Raw genomic sequence first — 21,983 nt, forward strand, 5'->3', positions numbered from 1 at the left:
CGCATTATCCTGTTATCCCTGTGGCTGCAGTGCTGAGTAGTTAGTTGGGCAAACAGAGTGAGGGTCACCCAGAGGTGTCTGCAGCGAGCGGAAGATTGGGAAACCGAATTCAAACAAATTGGACTGAGACCAGCAGTGGAGCACAGGTAGAAAAACGTGATAACATTTTTCTCAGTTTCTTCACATCTCCTGACAAGGTATTTGTTCTTAGTATGTAAGGTCACAAGGGGGAGGTGCATACAAATAAAGACATTGACGTATAATACTCTCTGTATTAGCCGTTAATGCTGCAGGTAAACAAAATGCAAAGCCACAAAGTACATTTTGGTTAAAAAATATGCGGAAGTGACGTTTTCACTATGTTGTGTCACACTGATTGTCAAATTCATTATGTGTGTTACAATGTGCTCTTGACAAAACCAATGCAGCTATCACCATCCCGACAATATTCACATGACCGTTTACCACTGAAAACATAAATGGGAATTGAAATGAATCGGAAATCTGATTTAGCGTATACTGCATTATTTATACACCACATTGTAGTTTTTTAAGTTCAGGTTAGTAAGTGAAAGATGTTGGCAGTGAGGTCAGTAATGTGTTAGTTAATATGCAATGCATTACTCTCACGCTTTAACAACGAGTATCATTTCGAGACCAGTAATCAGATTAACGTTACTTTTCCAATTAACTGTGCATAGCTGGGTTTTTTGGTCATTTTCCGCAGTAAAAAGACATACAGTAGGCGATGCTTTCTTGCGCTGTCTCTGGGAGTGACAACACACGTGCCATATTACGGTTAGAGCGAGCGGCAAACACACATGCGCGCGCGCACACGCATACAAATAATGGATGGAGTAGAGAAGGCTCATCTAATTTCTCTATTTGCAACTTCACATGTCCGAGTATGCGCTATAGTTGACGTATGTGTGCTTCTCGTAGTAGTAGCGCCATTTACCCGCAACAGCCTTAGTGGACAGAACGTTCTGTTGCACAACAGTGGATAAAAGAATGACATTTTAAAGTGCATTCACCTGTGTATACTTTGAATGACTTTAGGAAAAGGCATCAAAACTCAGGTTGAAAGAATGACATTTTGCATGTCTTCTTTTTTTATGTCAATTGTTTTAGCCATTTGAATCAAAATTCAAAACGGGTCCAACACGACCCACTTTGTAAGGCTTAAACCCAATATCAAAAATATCAACTACATGCTCAAGCGGCTTTGCATCGGTATTAATTTGCAGCATTGCTCTCGCGCTCGACTGATGATGATGATGGTATCGGTCTTCGAGGTGGACTGGTCCAGAGGCTCATCAAGCGCCGCTTGTGACAAACATCCCGCCGGCGGCTTCGGAGCGCTTGGCGACCCGAGCACACGTGTCACGCTGTAGTAGCAGGCTGAGATTATCTGACACTTGGGCAGCGTCTCTCAAAGGAGCAGCGAGGTCCGTTTGCGTGATGCGGACTTCACAAAGCATCGAGGCGATTCTGGCTCTCGTCTGCCTTCGGCGGCCGGATGCGCTCCTGAGCTGCTTTTGACTGGCTGCCTGTGTTCGTGCGCCTCAACACCCACCCCCACCCTCCGTGTTTACGGTCACTGTGCCTTCTTTTGGGTCGGGCCCGTCCCTCATCAGTTGTGCCGCTGTTTTTCGTCTCGCGGTGCGCCACTTTGAGCCAAACCGCTGCGCAGTCAGCCCCCACCTACTTCCCTCGCTCCCTTCCCTCCCTCCTCACCCCGCCGCACGTTCTCGGCTGGCCGGACCCCGCTGCTCGTCCGACTGGGTCAGGGAGTGTCCGTGGCGTTTCACCAAGGCCGCCTCCCCTGTTTCTGGAAGCAGAGCCCAGGCCGGCTGGAAGACTCTACCTGGCCTGCCTGCTGGGTGTTTTGCTTCCGCGGTATGCTGACCGGCTCCTGCCGGCCCCAGGGACCAGCGGGACGGGGTGCTGTGGCTCTGTGACCGGGGCGAAGGAGGAGGACATCCCTGTCTTCAAGCGGAGACGGAGGTGCAGCTCCATAGCAGCCTCGGAGATGATGGCTCACAGTCAGAGCAACAGCAAGTCCCACCGCAGGACTTCGCTGCCTTGCATTCCGCGGGACCAGGTAAGACGGACGCGTGGCCCTTTAAACGCACGCGCTTGTGTGGTGATGACCTTCCAGCCGCCGTGGGCCCATTTTCGCTGCGGCACGTGTGGTGTCTTTACGCAAAGTACCCCACAGGACGTATCTAGCGGGCAATAACAATGTGTGTAGTATCAGCACTGGCCATCATAAGTCTTCATGGGCATCCATGTTGTGCCCTCCTGATGTTTATTTGCACTTTGCTGCTACTGTTAATGTGTTCATCAGCATCCTGCTGGGCTCACTTTGAGGCTTCATGCAGATTGATGGTATAATTACTGTGGACATTGCTGTGTTTTTGTGTGTGTGCGGAGGGCACAGTGGCATGTTTTATCATTTTAACCATGTGTGTTGTCCAGACTCCAGAAGCGATGTACCTTTTTACTAACTTAACAAACTTGCAACACATTTTATCATAACAATGTGTGTGGGGCTGGTTTTGGATTTCATCAGCCACTGAGATATGACTCATGTTCCAGATTGACCGCCTGACTGTCTACTTGTTGTCATCAAGTGCTGCATCTTAATGGTTAATGGATGTTTATAAATGTTAATTGAATGTCTTGAGTCTTTCTGAGCAACTGTATTTTTCCCGACTTATCACAACACTCATTCAAAAAAAAAAAGAAGAAAGAAACATAAGAGGTGACCGCTGGATGTTAACAGTTCCTTAATTTCAGATGGGTGGAATAATTCCCAATTGTTAAGAAGTCATTTGATTTTATGGACTTGATTAATTAATCCCTATCTTGAAGCAACTGCAGCAAAATGGTGTGCATTACTTGACAGTGACCAACAGAGAGTTGCTGTTGAGTCACTCTCAACTATGGCCTACATCCACGGGGGACTGCTGTTATCGCTCAATTCCTCTGGGCAACATTATTTTGCTTAATACAACACTAACATTTATTTGTATTGACTTCAGTACATTGCGTTATATGCAGGGGTGTACATAAGTGGTGTGCCGGTGCGCATGAGGAAAGAAAATTGAACATTGCGCTCAAGATCGAGTCAGCGCTTTTACACACCTTGGGTGTGTAGAAAAAAAATATAAACTGTGGAAAAAAACTCTGAATACCTGAGTTCTACTCAAAGTCTCAGTTCATTTATACCAGGGATGAAAACTTTGTTGTTTCTGCGGTATTCTTCTGAATCTATCCTTCTCATTTTCATCACTATTTTCCCACTATCTTTTAATTTATCTGGACTGATGCTTGGTTATAATCTTTTAATCTAATTATCTTAGATGATTTTCTTCTGATTTGTATAATGTCTAATATCATAATATTTTGTTTCTCATTCTGTAATCCGTTGAATGTTTTATGTTAAGGATTTTGAGTTGTCTTCTAAATGAAATATGCGATATAAATAAACTTGCCTTGCCTTTTAGTTACAAACAATTTGTGGTAAATATTAGTCAGCAATTAAAGATGTCTGATAATTGTATCTGATTTCAAAAGCAGGACAAAATGATCTAAATTACACAAATCACCAGCCTTAAATTGTTTACATCGAGACTTTTTTTTTCATCCGAACTGAAATGATTCTGACTGAAGATCTCTGGTCACCAACTCCACCGTTTTCATCAGAAGAGCCGTTTTACAGCGGTGTGACCTGCGCAGATCGATGTAAAAATCACAAGATTTACCAAGATGGAGTTCACTCATCTGTTTTAGCACAGTGGTCGGGATTGTTTTCACAGTTTTATGAAAGCAACGGCGGGATAAAAACAAGTTACAAATAGCTTGAAACAAGTTCTCCCATCACAGACAAGCTGCGAGAAGGTGCCGCCATTTTCAAGTGCGTAAACAATGACATCACTGGGCATTTACGTCAAATCAGAACATGCACAGACCAGACCGAACCGGCCGAGCCAGCTAAACATAGCCTCAGTGTGTTTAGCGGCTCCTGCCGTTGTAATATGCTTCATTTCGGCGCCAAGAAACACGAGACAGGCTGTCTTTTCCGATTGGTAAGGGGGGATACACAGATGGGTGGCCACGCTCCTCTCCTATTGAGTCCTACACAGTGGGAACCGAGCAGAAAAAAAAAAAGAAAAAAACAGAGGAAGTGGAGCCGAAGGCAAAACAAGCACTCGCTAACGGTGGCCGCTCTGATGATTTTCTTTCTTTTTGTGTTTGTTTTTGTTCTAATATTCAGAACTTACTCGATGTGTGACGGGCTTAACAAGTTCACTCTGTGATTCCATAACATTTGGCAGCTCTGCGTTTTCCGACATGAATCCCGGCCCATCCGCAGTTTTGCGTTTCAATGGGTTCGTTTGAGGGTCAAAATACACATCTTATGTCGCAAACAGGGTTGGGAACGTGCTTATTTCGAGCCTTGCGATAGTCTATGTCCTGACGTGAAAGCGGCCCATGGTGCCAAGAAACAAAAAAGATTGGGAACTGGACCGACCCTTTACAGAGCTATGTTAACTATGTTAGCGGATCACAGGGTCTCTTACTGCAACTCAGAGGAACTGGCCATATAACTCAATTGTAGCTTCAAGCGCGGCCCTAAATCAGAAGGACTGTTAAAGAATAATTAATAAAAACTGATGTCAATTGTCTTTTTACTTTCACACTTAAAAGTCTTTTCAAATGTACTTTGCTTATACTTGCACTTCTGCTAGGAAGTGGCTGTTCTCGTCTCTCCTTGAAATATACAATTTCTTTCTCGAGCCGACATTCCTTTCGAGCATCGACTTTCATTCCTGAGGAAGAAATCGGACTATTTTCTATTGTAAATTTGTTCTCATGATTCGGCTTGTTTATTGGCAATTGGCATACAGAAATCACTTATAGTATCCGTGTTGGTCACAGTGCTGTTTGCAAAAAGTATTCTATTATCAATTTGTATGGACTCAGGCGCAAGTGCATGCGTACACAAGCAGTGACAGGTGCTTAGGCTAATATGTTCCCTCTTAACGTTTCTTTATACTGTATGTCCCATATAAGTAGTGAGTCATGCATTTGCGGTTGGACCAATATGAGAGGTTGCAGGCCGTGTTCTACATCAGGTGTACCCTGGCAAGCCGAATGGTTGTTTTATATTGTATATCAAAGAGAGGCAATTACCACAACAACTTGCTGGGCAATTGCACTGATGTTCTGATTGAAGGAGGAGAATTTAGTAAGAGATGTTCGACTTCATGAAAGCGAGTGAGTCTTAACTGTTTTTACACATGGTGGAGCATCTCCAGAGCTTTGTCGTGTATTTAGAAGAAGAAAAGGCTAGACAAACAAGAAGCAGAGGCAGAGAAGGCCTCGAACTGAACTCTGGTGCTATTCATGTTTCAGAAAAAATATGTTTTAAATGATTCCTTCATGATGCTGAACATCTGCGTTAAAATTGCCCACATCCTCAGTTGAACAGCTGATCCTATTCTACCTCCGAAATGTGTTACTGAGGCTGTTTGGTGGTGGAGGTAAGAGTTGGACCCATTTTAGGGAAGCAGGAAAAGCAAGGTGGGAGTGCAGGATGTATTCAACCAAAATCGTTTATTTGTAAATATAAAAAGGCAAACAAAATCTGGAAAAAAAACTAAATACTATAATAACGTGTCCTCCAAGTCATTCACAATAGAAATTGCTAAAACTCAGCCTTGATTCTTCTATTTGTGGGACTCTTTTTCCTCGATTTTTCCTCAGTACTGCCTCTCTCACGTCTTTCGAGGTGGTGGACTTCTAGTTTTGGGTGAAAGGGTCATTTGTTGGTAGGGAGATCATTAAGTGTGCGGTGCGCTTTGTTGGTCATTTCCAAGTACGTACGCCACACTGTAATACGAACAATGACAACACATTTTGCTTATATTCTCACGTAGATGGTCCCGCACATGCTCAGAAACGATCTAGTTGGTAACAATATTGGTGTGTGTACCAGGCATTAGGTACAGACCCGCAGATAATGAAGCTCTCCAGAGTGCAGTTGTACCTAAGAGAAGCACGGTTTTCATCAAGCATTTCTGATGAAGTATTTATGAAGCCGACTTGGCGTAGCCTGCCAAGCCCGAGGCAAGACAGGCACTTAACTGGACTGGAATCAGCAACATACTCTATTTCCAGGTCTTCTATGGCTTTATATGTACTGTATATGTATATGTTTTTGTTTTGTTATTCAATTATTATTTTTTTTTGCTGTCGATGTATCCGGTCAAACAAATGACATGGTCTTACCTTAATGAGGAATGAGGACGATGCCATGCTGCAGTCGATTTGAATGATTTAAATGGTTGGACACGTGTAGTACAGCACTCTCCTGCGAATGTTCTGACCTCAAATTTTCGGAAGACCTTCAGTCATTTGACCAGTGACATTTTATAGGGGGAAAAAAAAGGCAGAATGGTACATACAATGAACTGAAATAACAGTTGGGAACAATTCACTATTATGAAGCAGCTATGTGGTAGTCACATGTATTAGAAGCGTTACCGCTGTGAGATACCAGATTTGAGAGTACTACTGTACACTTAAGGCAAGCAAATGGCAAACACAAGACTCACAAACAATAAATAGATGCTCGATATGAATCGTTACAAAGGTGAAATTACGTGTGTATTCATTGAGTTAGCTAATAGGGGCACGGGTCAACAGAGCCGCATATCGCCAGACTTCAAATAGCACTGTCACTTGATGCGAGACTTGGATCTGAGGACCTGGCCTCACCGCACAGCAGAGAAAGAGCGGGCCAGGATGGCAGTACATGCAACTCCGTAGTTTAATATAATCGTCACCCAATCAGCTTGCCCATTGAGTCTGACTAGCTTCAGCATGAGTTTTGAGACCAATCACGGTATACTGTACGTCCCCCAGCGCGGTTGGAAGACGGGGAGACTTAAGCACAGCGTGTTTGCTCATGCATGAGAACATGAAGGTCAATCAATGCGATTATTCCCCCCTGCCAGTTAATCATGATAACCGCCATTTGAAAGTACCTCTTGGACAGTAGGCTATTTTCAGGGTAGGTAGCAGTTGTCATTGTTTTAATAAAGAGGATCACATGAATGCATTGCAAAAGTGCCTGTATAACAAAAAAGGAAAAAAAAAAACCCTGCTATTCAGGTTCATCAACGCCTTTGAGATCGCACTTAAATGCACACAAAAAGCAGTGCTACTCAGGAGTAAATGTATTTTTCCTGAAATATTTGACCCTTTACAAATAGAGGTCAGATCTCGGATAAGGCAATGCCCCGTTGCATAACATAGTCATCATCACATCATTTGCAGTATCTGTGTCAGAGGGTGTGTGTATGTGTGTGAGTGTGTGTGTGTGTGTGTGGGGGGGGGGTCTGGAGGAGGGAGGGGGACTTTCAAAAGATTTTGAAGTAAAGACGTGCTCAGAAGTCTATTTGAGGGGAGGCCCACATTCTCTCTTTGACGCAAATGAATTTCCTGAGAGACACACAACCTGTTCTCGTTTCCAGGGCTTGCTGAGTTCATCAAGGCTTATTAGCGCTTCCTTTGGGACCGCTGAGAAAATTGGTCTTCATTTCAAATAAATACACAACATTTGGAGAGTTTAACTATGCGAAAGGATGGGGGTAAGGTTTGAATTAATGTAACAATTGTGGGGGTCTACAATGTCCTCTAAAATAATGTGACGCATTCCTTCACCAGATATCGCTGGAATGATATCAAACCTTAACATTCAAGGATCATCAATCACTCCTTCAAAGTACTCGTCATTTCTCACATGCCTTTGTCGAACTCTTTGACAGGAAGATACTTCTGAAATATTCATGATGCAATTCTTAAAAGAATCGCAATGAAACCAATAATAAGCTGTCAGACTTGCAGCATGCATCAAAGTCACTTAGACACTGTCAAATATACTGTCTGGAAAAGACAACACCGACAATCATTAAAGAGAACACTATTCCTAATTTCATTTTATTTTTTTAATTGAAGTAAAGATTAGGTGCTCGCAGAAAATACGCGGTACACTTTCTGACTTCACTCATGTCTCGTGAAATGCCACATATCATGACTGTTTGACCTGGAAGTGTTAGTTTGATTTGAGGCAAACATATTGATTGAACTCCAAATATATGACATTTGGGGTCAATATCTGATGATCGTGTTACGATATTGTACTATGAGAGAGTATCTTCAAAAATACAGTTATAGGAGAAGAATGATTTAAAAAAAATAACATTCTAAATGAAAAATGTGCATTCAGCCTCAACCTGCAATCAAACAGCAAAAATGTTTTCGTGGTCAAACTCACTCAATGGAACTTCATGACGGGGGAGGGATCTTGGAAATGTGTTACGATATTGTACTATGAGAGATTATGTTTAAAAATACAGTTATAGGAGAAGAATGATTGAAAAAAAATAACACTGAATGAAAAATGTGCATTCAGCCTCAACCTGCAGTCAAACAGCAAAAATGTTTTCGTGGTCAAACTCACCCAATGGAACTTCATGACGGGGGAGGGATCTTGGAAAGAGGGAGGTTTGGGGGAAAGGCAAAGTGATGAAAGATGGGGGAGGAAACGAGCGGGGGTGGGAGGTGGTCGGCTGCCAAGAAACATCACAAGTGTTGATGGCAAAAGGACAACGAGTCGGTCGTAGCGCTCAAACTAAACGCAACGCTCTGAGCCCTCGCGTGGACTCAGATACGCAGCGCTCGAGCAAGTTTACCTCGATCGTACGTTTTAAGCGGGGCTCATGTTTTCTATTTGTTGTCACCAGGCGATGCGCTCGTGGCTCCATGCCATAATGCTTCACAGTGAGAGGCGAGGGCCAGAGAGATAAAAGAGCAAAAAAAAAAAAAAAAAAGTGTGAAATGTCACTGCCAGAGCTTGCTACTAAAAGGAAGCAGTACTGTAAATACTTTTAACCCGGCCCGTATACCCATGCAAACTCTCTCAAACATATAGTGGCTTCCTTGCTGGCTGTCCAGATGAGGTTTGGTGGCCCTGGACAAGGATTGCCTTGTTACTTGCTCAATGGTGTATTTTAGCTCCAAAATATGCTCGGTCAGGCCCAGCGCACATTTTTTTTTTTTTTATTCTTCCCAGGTTATTTGTGGAGGAGGCTATAAACCATTTGAAATCATTCTAATAAAAGTGGCATTTGTCCAGACCTGTAAATTTTACAATTTTATTTCATATTGTATCCATCTGAAAAGCTTGAAAAAAAAGAAGAGAGTCTGTACATCAGGAATGGCATTGCAATGTCAATATTTTCAGGCATACCAAAATTACCATATACTCGAAGTACACTCACGAGCACATGCCAGCTAAATATTTCTTGCAAATGCTACCCAGTGTTTCTACTGAGTGTCTTCCTGAACAGCTATGCATCATAGAGGCCGTGCTTCGTGTATACGTGTCTCTACTTTCTTGTGGCTTTCCCTCTGTCAACAATCTCCTGACCGTGTTTTTGTCTGGGATTGTCCAGTTTACCGATCATATAATCAAGGGTATAATTGAATCCCATGCATCTGGGAGTGCTCTTATGTCTCTTCCATTATGGCTTATAATGCTCAAATGCGTGTCTCATTCTCAGATGCTGCAGGCCTACATTGATGACATACATAGAGCAGCTAAATGCTAGAGGTTATGTGGCATTTGTAGACTGTCAGCTGGCCCGTGATGTCATATGTTGCAAGATAACCTTCCTTTCACTCTGTGGAGGATCATCCTATCACTTTTTCAAAAGAACACATTCATATTATTTCTATGCTAACATGAAGGGCGTGATTTTCGTGCCGATCATAAGTCTAGTGAAAGCGTGACTGTGTGCATGGGTGGAGTTTTGTTTCTTTCGCTATTAGTTGCAGTTACAAACGTGTGTTTGTGGTGTCGTGGGCGTGAACACATTAGACTTGCTTACCGGCCACTGGAAGTGGGTCCTCTCATTCCCAGCACAGGAGAGATACGCAGTCTTCATGGTGGAAGCAGAAACGTATTCGCTGGAGTCCATACAGGAGATTGATGCACTTAGAGTACATTTATAAGGAACTGCAAGATCTCCACTTGCTGATGGTGTAAAGTTGGCCAGGGCGATCACTGATCATTGCTGTGAAGTGGGCACTTGGAGTCCGTCTTCCATACCAAGCGTTCATGTCCACCACACCTCACCCCCCGCTCATAGCTGTGCCACGGCCAGGTGATTTTAAAAAAAAATCAAGATAATGATAATAATTATACATTCAATGAACTGATTTCTACAATGATTTGAAGGGTTCCATGCACACTGTTTTTTTTCTATTTATGAATTAAGTACGATGACATTTATCACATGTGGCGGAGCGCAGAATCTGTCTGCCTGCATCTCAATCAAATTCACCAAAATCGCGTTACAGCGCCTGCGCCACAACTTAGACTTGACAAACTGTCTCAGCATGGATGAATGGACAGATCAGCGTTGTGCTTCTCGTGCTATTTAACCGTCAGCGGCTCTGCGTGTAACTCATTGCGATAGTTGGATAGTTACTCTTATTAGACCTCAGAAAGATTTAAAGACCATGGTTGGCTGTAAACACCCCAAAACCCACATGAAACTTGATGTCCCCTCCTCCGCAGCAAATAGAAAACTGTTGTGTGTGCAGCCAATAGTTTCACTGAAAGGTTTGACTCTTCGCATGATCCGTACAATATTTATTGTTATGGAGCTTTTCTTAAATTAAAGAAAAAAAGAAGACACAAACTTTGATGTCAAGTTGTTGTGTGTGCAGTCCGAACTTTCACCTACACACACGCACACACATACACACACACACACACTTCTTCCAATCACAATTCTAACAGCTGCTGCCCGTGTGTGTGTGTGTGTGTGTGTGTGTGTGTGTGTGTGTGTGTGTGTGTGTGTGTGTGTGTGTGTGTGTGTGCGTGCGTGCGTGTGTGTGGCTACAAATAAAATTGTTGCACATTGGCCCGTGTAAGTCTCTAACCGAGAGCAGAGCTGTCAGGGGTCTACAAGCCTTGTTAAGAAACTGATCACTCTTGATTGATTGATGGGAGAAAGTTCCATAGTGACATTTTTGGGGTTTAAAAATCTAAATTGATTTCAATTCGATAATGTTAAAGTATAGCAAGTGACACAATGGGGATGTTTATTTCCGATAATGGCAATCATGATATTATGCAGGATGAGTATAAATGCTCTCATCTGACTTCAAAAATTAGAAGTCTGTACAGAAAACTGAAAAACAAGTTTTGTCACGTGGCATCTGTGCCCGTTGCCTGGTCCCCACTCATGTAAATTATGCAGCGCTGATGCTTCCAAACATTACTCAACAGTGTTCATCTTTAAAAATAAAATATTTTTTTCTGTCTATTTGTATCCAATTCAGTCCCCTTCAATGTGCCTCTTAACACATCTTAGCTGAGCGCATCTCCATCACCCACCAATTTAGTCCTATATTGTTGATTTGTCCCATTCTGTTCTGTGGTTGCCTGATTGTCCTGTAATGTCAATTGAAGTCCTGCGGCTCCATGCTGATGGAGGGAAAGTGTGGACCTGAAATGCCCGGCACCGTCAGTGTCAATCAACGGAAGCAGAAAGCTGACAGAGAGAGAAGTGGGTTATGGGAGCTGTGACGCACTCTGCTCTTGCAGCAGTAAGAGTAGGATGACAAGCTGGCGTCAGTAGCCTTACATGGGTACAACAACGTGCGGTAAAAGCACTCCACTTAGCCGTGGCCGTCTTGAAGGGAGGAAATGATGTGTGTGAATTTCAAATGAGCTCGGTGTATGCAGGATTTGTTCGCGTGTGATGCATTTTAGTCACCCCAGTAAAGATGACATGCAGGTGTCACGGGAGCTGTAAGACAAACAGTTTTTTTGCAATTTGCATTTGTGCGTCTTAACTCACATTTTAGAATGTGTGTGTTTGGGAATGGGCCATCTTTCTGTTCCAAAATCAGTCACTCCTGAGCTCAGAAATGTTCTTCTGAATGAAGGGACGACAAATCCCAAAAACAAACTGTTTTGTAGAAGGTCTTCGCGGAAGAATGTTTTGGTTACAAGTCGGAAATCGACTCCATATTTTCTTTCACCTCAGTTGCAATGCTGCACAGGTCAGTAATATATCTGCACAGTGCACATACACCCAAGTTAAGCACATCATGCGTCACACACGTGATAGGGAAAAGAGAAATGTAGTTGACATTACATGCAAAGCCTTAGTCATGCAACTCCTCTGTGAGACACACACACACACACAAGCACACACACTTGCCAGTGGCAATCCATTCACTGTGGACACAGAAGGGTGGAAATGTTATTAAAAAAAAGATGTTATTCCTACCTAAGAATATGAATTTCTACATGAATTATTGGAAGTTGTGTTACCTTTCACTCATGGCACTATGCATGGAGTATTTATTTTGTTTATTTTGAGACTTTTTGAGAAATCTGTATCAGTCCCTTCATTACGTCATTAAGTCATAACAAGGACAAAATCATTCTTTGAACCTTAAGGAACACTGTCAAATCACGACACACTGCATTGTAATGTATAGCAGACAATAGTCCCAAATATCTATTTATGCATCCTTCCATTGTCTGAACTGCTTTATCCTCACGAGGGTCGCTGGTGTGCTGGAGCCTATCCCAGCTGTCTTCGGGCAGCGGACGGGGGCCACCCTGAACCGGTTGCCAGTCAGTCGCAGGGCACACATAGACGAACAACCATCCACGCTCACACTCACACCTAGGGACAATTTAGAGTGTTCCATTAACCTGCCATGCATGTTTTTGGAATGTGGGAGGAAACCGGAGTACCCGGAGAAAACCCATGCAGGCATGTGCAATCGCCACACCGCTGGAATTGAACCCTGCCCTTCTGTATTGTGAGGCGGATGTGCGAATCAGTCGACCATTGTGCCACAAGCAAATTGTAAAATCCCGACGATGAGGGAATGTTTGGTGGATGGTGAGTTGTATGCACATCAACCCTCAGTGGTGACAGAAAGCCATGAGTTCTTTTCTTCATCAGTAGCTCCTGCTCCTCTTTTATTTTTAGGCATGAGGGCAAGTAAAGAAGAGACAGCGAATGGAACGTGCTCCATCTATTTTTCCCATCCCTCATTCTGTAATGCATTGGGAGCGGCTGTGCAGGCCTCCTTCTGTCTATTGGATCTATGGGTGGTTCTCAGAAAACACGGTCCGGGTATGTGACATCAAAGTCCAAAAATTGAACTAGGTAAAAATGATATATGCTTTGAATCAAATCTTCCTGCGGTGTGTTATGACTAAATAAAGTTAGTTCACACAGCCCCAACAAACAATAACGACCCCTTTTGAACAGACCTTCAGTGATTGACATGCAACAACCCATGAAGAGAACCGTGTTCTGATAATCTCGTACTCACGACCCGCAGTTTGGTTGTCATGCAGCACCTCTAGCACAGGAAACCTTCTACAAGTACTGCAGGGGCGGGCCTAGTATTATTGTGATCAACTGGGCGCCGAACAGCTAGTTTATGGTGCATTGATGAGTCACCTTGATCTTTGTCCCAATGTATCTTAGTAACCGGGTATTTTCAATACCTGGGATCTATGCGAATTGCAGGTGGTCCCATTGCTGGTACAGCAGTGTAACACTTGCAATTGGCAGATGCAGAGCGGGGTTGGGCGGGTGAGAGGGCAGGGGGAGGTTCATGAAGCGGCAGAGAGAAGAGGAGCAGATGAGTAAAGAGGGCAAGGAAATGTTGGTGGGCTGCACCGCTGAAATGCCAGTTGCTCTGTGTTGAGGTTCGTGTGCCATTTGAACTGCAGTTAAGGACAGAGATCACTGCAGAGGCTGCTTCAGCGATTTGTATCACAAGAATTCTTGGTTTGTCCTCAGACCCAACACAAAAGATGCAGAGGAGGCACTCATCGGGTATTATGGGATGTCACCTGGATAATTCACGTCCTGCTAAGCAGGTAGAGTCTTTCTTGAGGTCAAGACTTTCTGGACAGTATATACGTGTACCTGTCCTGCGTTTGTGCATGCGTGTGCTGACAATTAGAAAGCCGTCTAATCAGTAACGGCGAGGTGGGACAAGTTGAAGCGACGTCTAAATTAAGCTTGATCCAGCCTAGTTTTTAGGTCAGTTATGAGTGTGCAGCATTTGGTGAATAAGCAAAAGCGTGAAACGGCTGATGAGAGATTTCGTGTCACTGTTATTATTTCATGACCACCATGTTCCTTTCATAAAATTAGATGTGTTCGTTTTTATCCTATCCTATCCTAAGGGAATACCGTTGCTCTGCATGTCTTTATTGATGTCCACTGAGTTGTAGTCGCAATCTTGAATCCTGTGTCCTGCTTTCCCTCTGGAGATGAGTAGCGATTGTCTGAACCATTTTTTCTTAAAATATCGTAAAGACAATCGCAATCAGACCCAGGAAATGTGATCAGCACCCATCTTGTGCTCATTCGAAAATTTATCTATATTCACCCTCCACAAATCAATATTTACACTTGCCACGACTTAACCACCTTGCAATTCTGACTCTGCAGTCTTGCAGTGGTGTGTAACTCGGCAATCATTCTCTTGGATCTAGAACATGAACGTGGCCTCTGGCGTGTGTTGTTGATTTTCGCCGCTGGGGCATGCATTTTTAAAGACGGGGGTTCCAAATAGTATGATGCTATTTCTATGGTAACCAGATATTTCATTGGGTACACCTGTAGCTATTTCATAAATTAAGAGCTGTAAGCAGCTCACACACCTGCACCTACGTCACTTCAAATTAAGCCCATCGAAAATTAAACTGAGCATTTTTGTCTGAACTTTCAATAGATTTACATTGCATCTGATCACATTATACAGGTGTACCTTAAGTTGTGAACAGTGCGGGCATGGCTATGTTTTTTTTTTCTAATACACTAATAATGACTCGAACAGAATGTAGCTATGTTGGTGTAGCTTATATTGTGGAGGAGCTCAGATGGCCTGCTCGAATGAGCTGTTCCCATTTTCACTTGACTGACCACAGGCTGCCTTTGGACTCAGCTCCTCTCCCTCTCTTATCTTTCTCTCTTTTGCTTTGCTCTTTCGCTCTTCTCTCACCATCTGCCTTTATGCCTGATCTGCCTACATATCTTCTTACTGTCTCTGGAGAAGACTGGGGGTTGCGGGTTGGAGTGGGAAAACTGAAAAAAGTTGGAAATAGCAGAAATGGGGTGGAGGAAGGAGGAATGTATGAGAACTGACAGAGATTTAACATATTCTGGATGCAGAGTGAGCAGGAAAGTGTATATATATATATATATATATATATATATATATGTGTGTGTGTGTGTGTGTGTGTGTTTTAATGTGATGAAGTATACAGAACATCGATGTGGTGAGATAACATAATTTAAAATGTGGCAGCGTATTGTGGGTAGCACATCTGTCTCATGGTTCTGAACTTTGGATTTTGTAAATATGTGACCTGCAATTGGTTGGTGACGAGATAGATCAATGGATGGAGGTAAGATAGATAGATTCATTGACCTTCCTTGACAACAGCAGCATGTGTTCATGGTTCAATAAAACAATAATACAGTATGTGGCCCTTCAAGTAGTTGTTTCCCAACAAGACCACCATTGTAACAGGTTGGGATATGTTTGAGGGTCAATTTCCAGGTGTGCGGGTTATGAGTCACAGACTACAATTTGTTCGTTCAGTGACTTTCGGCCACGTTGCTGTTGCTGTTGTGCAAGCGGGTCTAACGTATTGATTGGCACTTCCCTTGCTGTCTCCGTGGACCTTTATTCTAAAATGAATCAATTACCTCTCCTTTGCCTTGCTACACTGCTATGGCATTAACCGCACATTTATTTATGCCACACTAAATCCACCTGTCAATGTTTTACTAACAATCACTTGTGTTGTGAGTCATGTGACAAAAGCTGAAAAGATCCAAATAATAAAGTATTGTGTGTCATACAATTTGGAACAGTCTTCCAGAAGATGTGAAACAGGCCTCATCTCCGACCTTTTTCAAATCCAGACTAAAAACAGTTTTATTTAGCTCCGCTTAGGACAATTGAGCGCATTTTGACTTTTGAAGTGAATTGATGAATATTTTCATGTTTTATTCTATTTCCTGTAAGGCACTTTGAATTGCCTTGCGTACAAACTATGCTCAGCAAATAAGCCTGCATGTTCTTGCTTTGATACATTAGGATCAGTCAAAATATTGTCCCGTTACAAAAAAAAAGTGTCCTCAACTCCAAGGTCGAAAACTCTCATTGGTTCCCAGATAAACAGACATACACAAGCTTCCCCTGTCACCACAGAGAGAGTCCATTACTGCCAGGTAATGGGTAAATGTCACAATAGCAGGATGTCATAAAGCTCTGGAGTACTGGAGTGGTCTAATGGGTTTTGTTCAGGTTGAGGTGACACGTGCACACTCCCACACGCACTTGTGCCGTCACACGCTCTTCCAGGAAACAATCTCCCAACAAGTTGATGATGGCGTTTACTCCTTAGCAAATACGGTTGAAGTGTTCACGTGATTTGTGTTAGGGAGCATGTTATGGGAATCGTCTGCCGTTTTTGATTGAAAAACAGAGTGGTAATTGTTGCTGGCATTACTTTTCATGCCCCCAATTCTCCGGGTTTCATAACAGATGCAGATAAATATGTGAGTGCGAAGTTGAAAATGTTTTAATGCACTTAAAGCAATAATACAGCATGAAGTGCGCATAAGAGCATCAAAATTTATGCTTTGCGTTAGCTGAGAGTGTGTATACTCTGACCTTGAATTGTCTCCATTAGTGGCCTATTGTTAAACTAGGTTGGAGGCATCTCACATCGTGCTGGCGTTAGTGTACAGGAGAACGTCACTGTTTGTTGTTGAGTTGGGGGTCTTGTTCAAAAGCATCAGACAGTGTTTAATGATTGTAAATATCTTAGCAAAGTCTTTGCGATAGCACCGCACGTTCTGAAGAAATACACTGTATGATTTCTGCTGGGCAGAGTTTTTCTTTTAAATTGAAACTATCACCGTGACTAACATTTTACAAAAAGACATCTTCGTCAGCTGGGGACTTGGAATGCTCATGCTAGAAACAATGCTACCAACAAAGTAAGATTGCTTCGGTAATATGAGTTTAGCTGTTCACCTACTTAGCGCAGGGGCAGCAAGAAACAATGTCTCAGAGATTGGAAAATCCAGTCATCTAAATTCCTCATATGCCAGAAATTCATCAGATGGTCAAATGCCTGGTCGGAAGCAACCAGACGTCTTTGGCTGCCCCCTGTGCACTGCGGGTTTGTAAAGTTAAAAGTCGGTCACAGATGCAAGCAGAGCGGTAAAGAAAGAGGTAGCTGGCAGTCGTCAAGCAAAACTGCCTTGGGGTGAGGCAGATGGGTGAGCCAACACATAAAAGTGTCACGTGTGCTCATTTGCTTTGTGTGTTGCCTCAGTGATGGAGAAAAAAAAAAGAAAGAGGAGAAAACATCTGGTCTGGTTTGAATATCGACATTCAGCATCCTTTGGTAGCCATTCAATGTTAAGTCTCCTTCCATGCCGCCGGATACAATACATCTTTATTTATATTACGCTTCCACAAGAGCCAACAAAAAACTGGTGGCACAGTTTTCAGCTGGTTAGCATGTCAGCCTCACAGTACAGCGGGTGTGGGTTCAATTTCGAGCTCCTGCCCTCCCGTGTGTAAAGCAGGTTCTCCCCACGCCTGCGCGACTTTTCCCCGGGTACTCCCGTTTCCTCCCACGTTCCAAAAACATGCATGGCAGGTTATCACTCCAAATAGGTGTGATTGTGAGTGCGAATGGTTGTTCGTGTATGTGTGCCTTGCGATTGGCTGGCAACCAGTTCAGGGTGTACCCCGCCTACTGCCCGAAGACGGCTGGGATAGGCTCCAGAACAACCGTGATCCTCGTGCGGTTAAGCGGCTGGGATAATGGATGAATGGATCGATGAGTGAATTAACACCATTCAAAAATTTTCTGGAGATGCCACACCGATTTTTATTAACCGGATTTTTTTATCTTCTAAATGGCGCAAAAACAGCAAATAGCTGCGTTCTTCAGTAAATAAAAGAGAAGTGGCAAGTAAGTGAATTACACAAAATTCTGAAAAAAATAAAATAAAAGCACTTTGAAGGAGCATGTATCAGACTTTCATAACTGCGCAGCCAACCAGAGATTGCACTCACTGGGCCACAGCCCTATTCGAGGCACATGTCAACACACGAATACACTACCGCGTGTGCGCGTGTGGATGCGTGACTTTCAGCTCAAGTACACTTCAGAAAAAGTGTATTTCTTTCCATTTTTACAAGAATATTCGAGCACGACTGACTGACTTCTTTTTTTTTTGTCTTCTCTTCTCCAGTCGTCCGGTACCAGTGTGTTGGTGGACATCGCAGTGATGGGTGAGGCCCATGGATTGATATCAGACTTGCTGGCAGACCCCTCGCTGCCCCCTAACACTTGCAGCTCTCTGAAGGCTGTCAGCAGTCTCCTCAGCACCCAGATTATCCTCCAGCCACTCCATCGGCCCCATGTGCCACCAGTCACACACGCCTGCTCCGACTCAGAGGACGGGACCGATAAAGTAGAAAGACTGGCCATTCCAAAGGTGAGTTTTTTTTTCTTTTCTTCCTCGCCATTCTTAATAGAGATTATTATTACCTTTTTCAGCAGGATCCTGAACTCCGAACCATAGAAAGGAGCAAACTGCCTGCCGATTTTGCCACATTCCACTGATAACATGCTTCTTGGTCTAGCGACTCGTATGAAAGAACGGAAAAATGGAACGTTGTCATGCGCTTTCAAACTGGGGGCTTTATGTCTGTCTCAGCAGCAAACATTGAGGAGCTAATTTTTATGTCCAGCACAAATCGAGCGCAAAGTGTAGTCTAGCTGTGTGCATAGATGGGGTTATCTTTCTTTAGCTATTTTCATAGATGCGTGCAGGTAGAAATGGGTATTTGCAGCTGTCTTATTTTCCGACCAATGGCAGCAGCTCACCTAATTCCTTTTAAATTTAGAGCAGGAAAGGGAAGCAGTCTTCACGGTGCAAGGACTAGCTGCAGTCCATGCAGGAAATCGTACCTCCAAAGTACATTTAAAATGAACTGCAAGAAGATCTCCACTTGCGAATGATGTAAAATTGTCCACTCCGAAGAGGGCATTTGGAGACCACCTTCAGCCCTCGATCGTGCGTCCGTGTGTGACAATCCCTTCCAACCTTAGTTGTGATGCGCTCAGGCAGCAAGCGCGTGTGCACTCGTTTACAAAGAGAGAGTGACACTGCAAGCCGTGGAGACAAACATTAACAGCCCCTTTGGCTTGCGTAGCATGTCTCTTCGACCTCATGCTACCCGTCCACCCTTTTATCATGCAGCATAAACATTCGCTTTGTTCCCACCGGCTATATGGCACGGAGGCCGAAGACAGCATAGTCACACCAAAAAGGTGCCCCAAACGTAACCTTGTGAGAACAAACCAAATACAATAAAAATGAATTATCGGCAACTTTGTCCATGCATTTGTTTACTCCACCATTTATTTTAGCTTGCTGTACATTCAGCTTCACAGGATAGCTATGAAAGCTGCGCAAACCGTGTGGATTTTTTTTTTTTTTCAAGAGACCCCAATCTAATGTCACTTTATATATCGAGCACTGAATACAACCATAACTGGCACACACCCAAAATGCACATAAGGAACTACACAGGTATCAGCATCAGGCAACAAGAACATGAAAGTGACAAATAATAAATGAACACTAATTTAAAACTGTGCTTTACTGTACATTTTGGGGGATTTTGCGAGGAAGCCACGTGCCCACAGAGAACACTGACATCCTGAGAACATGAAAATTCCACACAGCCACCCTTCACCCTGAATTAAAAAAAAAAAAAAGTTCTTTGTTGTTAACATCCATATGCATGTGTCCACCCCTCTTTGCTGACACAGAATTGAGCCGTAATGGAACTAAACAATGATGCGCATGCCTCTGAAGGGCTTTTTAATGTTTTACAAGGCCAGCGCCTAAAATGTATGCAGGCACTTTAGGCGGCAAGCAAACTAAATAAAGCGTATGATGCAAGGCAAGAATGACCTACCAGGAAAGTAGCTTTAACACTGCATGAGTGCACACAAACATGGAGCTCAATGAAACTGCTGCTTGGCTTTGGCTCGCTGAGAATATATTTGGGATCTCGTTTAGCAACGGGTACATTGACAATTAAGATCGCGACTGCTGCTCTGTTGAATGCAATTGCTTTGAGTGGAGAGCTTTGTTTGCTTCATTTAGCTACTCCCCATGTCTATAAAGGAAATACGATTGGATATGATAGTTTTGTGCTTTTGTGATTAGTTGGCAACCATTGCAGGATGTACACCAAGACGACTGCTCACCCACAACCTGAATGCTAGAAAATTGCCGAAAAAGCAGAATAGAAAATGGGATAAATGGATGGATGTTTGAGGCCTTTACAATAATGACTGGGTGGCGCGGTGGGCCAGTGGTTAGAATGCCGACCTTACAGTGCAGAGGTACCGGGTTCAATTCCAGCTCCGGCCTCCCTATGTGGAGTTTGCATATTCTCCCTGGGCCTGTGTGGGTTTTCTCCGGGTAGTCCGGTTTCCACCCACATTCCAAAAACATGCATGGCAGGCTGATTGAACAGTCCAAATTGTCCCTAGCGCGGATGGTCATTCGTCTCTGTGCCCTGCGATTGGCTAGCAACTGGTTCAGGGTGTCCTACGCCTACTGCCCAAAGACAGCTGGGATAGGCTCCAGCACCCCCCGCGACCCTTGTGAGGATAAAGCGGATTTCGGTATTTTCGATTTTTGCAAGGACCATGGAAGTTGAAACACAAGATTTTCTTTCACAGGCCACAAAAAAACGAAGTGAGTTTGACAGCCGTGCTCTAACACAACTATATCATGATGTGAGATAAAGTAAAAGTCTTCACACCTTTATGAGACACCGGACAGGGACATACAGGAGAGGACACAGGAAGGTGTTTGCCAAGTGATGTGGTTACCTGTTGGTGCTTTATCAGTATATTTGCAATTTATAAGTGTTTTAATGTGTATGTCTATCGGCAGGAAGTTTAAGAGCACATCTTGGACTTAGTGCTTGCCTCATCAGTTTTTCAATTGTGTTTTCTGCATTGGCAGCGTCTTCGGCGAAGCCTTCCCCCAGGGTTGTTGCGGAGAATCTCATCCTCGTGGACCACAACCACATCTGCCACTGGGCTACCTGCCATAGAGCCCGGACCTGTACGAAGAAACCGCTCAGCTAGCATCAAATACACCACAGAAAGGTAATGGCAATATCACATGTAATTTGAGGGTAAGATGATTGCTTTATCTTCCTTTTTTTCCTCATTAATGCAGTGAATCATGGAGAAACTCAGTCATGACAACCATCTCAAAAAGCCGCTCCATGTCTGCCTCGTGTGCCACATCCGTCACATTGAACCACTTCTACAGCAAACCACCGGGAAAATCAGGTGGGCGAAAAGGTCCCGCTATAAGAATATGTTGGGAGAAAATTTGCAATGACTGCGATTGGCTGGCAACCAGTTCAGGGTGTACTCTGCCTACTGCCTGAAGACAGCCGGGATAACCTCCAGCGCGCCCGCGACCCTCCTGAGGATAAGTGGATCAGATGGATGGAATTTGCAATGAGATTGTCGAATGCAGCATCTGTTTGTTCAAACTATTGTAAGGACATACATACGGTGACACACCTCTCAATGAAGTAATTAAAACACAGTTAGGATACTATAGATAGTTGGGATTGGACATTTATGTGCTTCCAACTTTGTGTGAACAGTTTGGGAGGTCCTCCTTTTCCAGTACCTTGATGCAGAAGAAATAAAAAGCCCTGATTTTAAGCCCATTAAATAGCTTTGGGATGAACGAGAATCGCGC

General features: G+C 43.5%; 1 protein-coding gene across 1 annotated transcript in view; it reads left to right on the plus strand.

The window, feature by feature from the left end:
- Nucleotides 1–1,931: 1,931 nt before the first annotated feature.
- The window catches only part of LOC109525444 (cGMP-inhibited 3',5'-cyclic phosphodiesterase A-like), a 30,623-nt gene continuing 10,571 nt past the window's right edge, over nucleotides 1,932–21,983 (plus strand). The window contains exons 1-4 of the mRNA XM_019885939.1: nucleotides 1,932–2,104; nucleotides 18,423–18,668; nucleotides 21,225–21,370; nucleotides 21,444–21,559. Coding sequence (XP_019741498.1) covers nucleotides 2,033–2,104; nucleotides 18,423–18,668; nucleotides 21,225–21,370; nucleotides 21,444–21,559 — 580 coding nt within the window. The 5' untranslated portion in view covers nucleotides 1,932–2,032. The remainder of the gene's footprint in view (nucleotides 2,105–18,422; nucleotides 18,669–21,224; nucleotides 21,371–21,443; nucleotides 21,560–21,983) is intronic.

The sequence above is a fragment of the Hippocampus comes genome, unplaced genomic scaffold (genome assembly GCF_001891065.2).
Source record: "Hippocampus comes isolate QL1 unplaced genomic scaffold, H_comes_QL1_v1.1 scaffold29, whole genome shotgun sequence".
Classification (NCBI taxonomy): domain Eukaryota; kingdom Metazoa; phylum Chordata; class Actinopteri; order Syngnathiformes; family Syngnathidae; genus Hippocampus; species Hippocampus comes.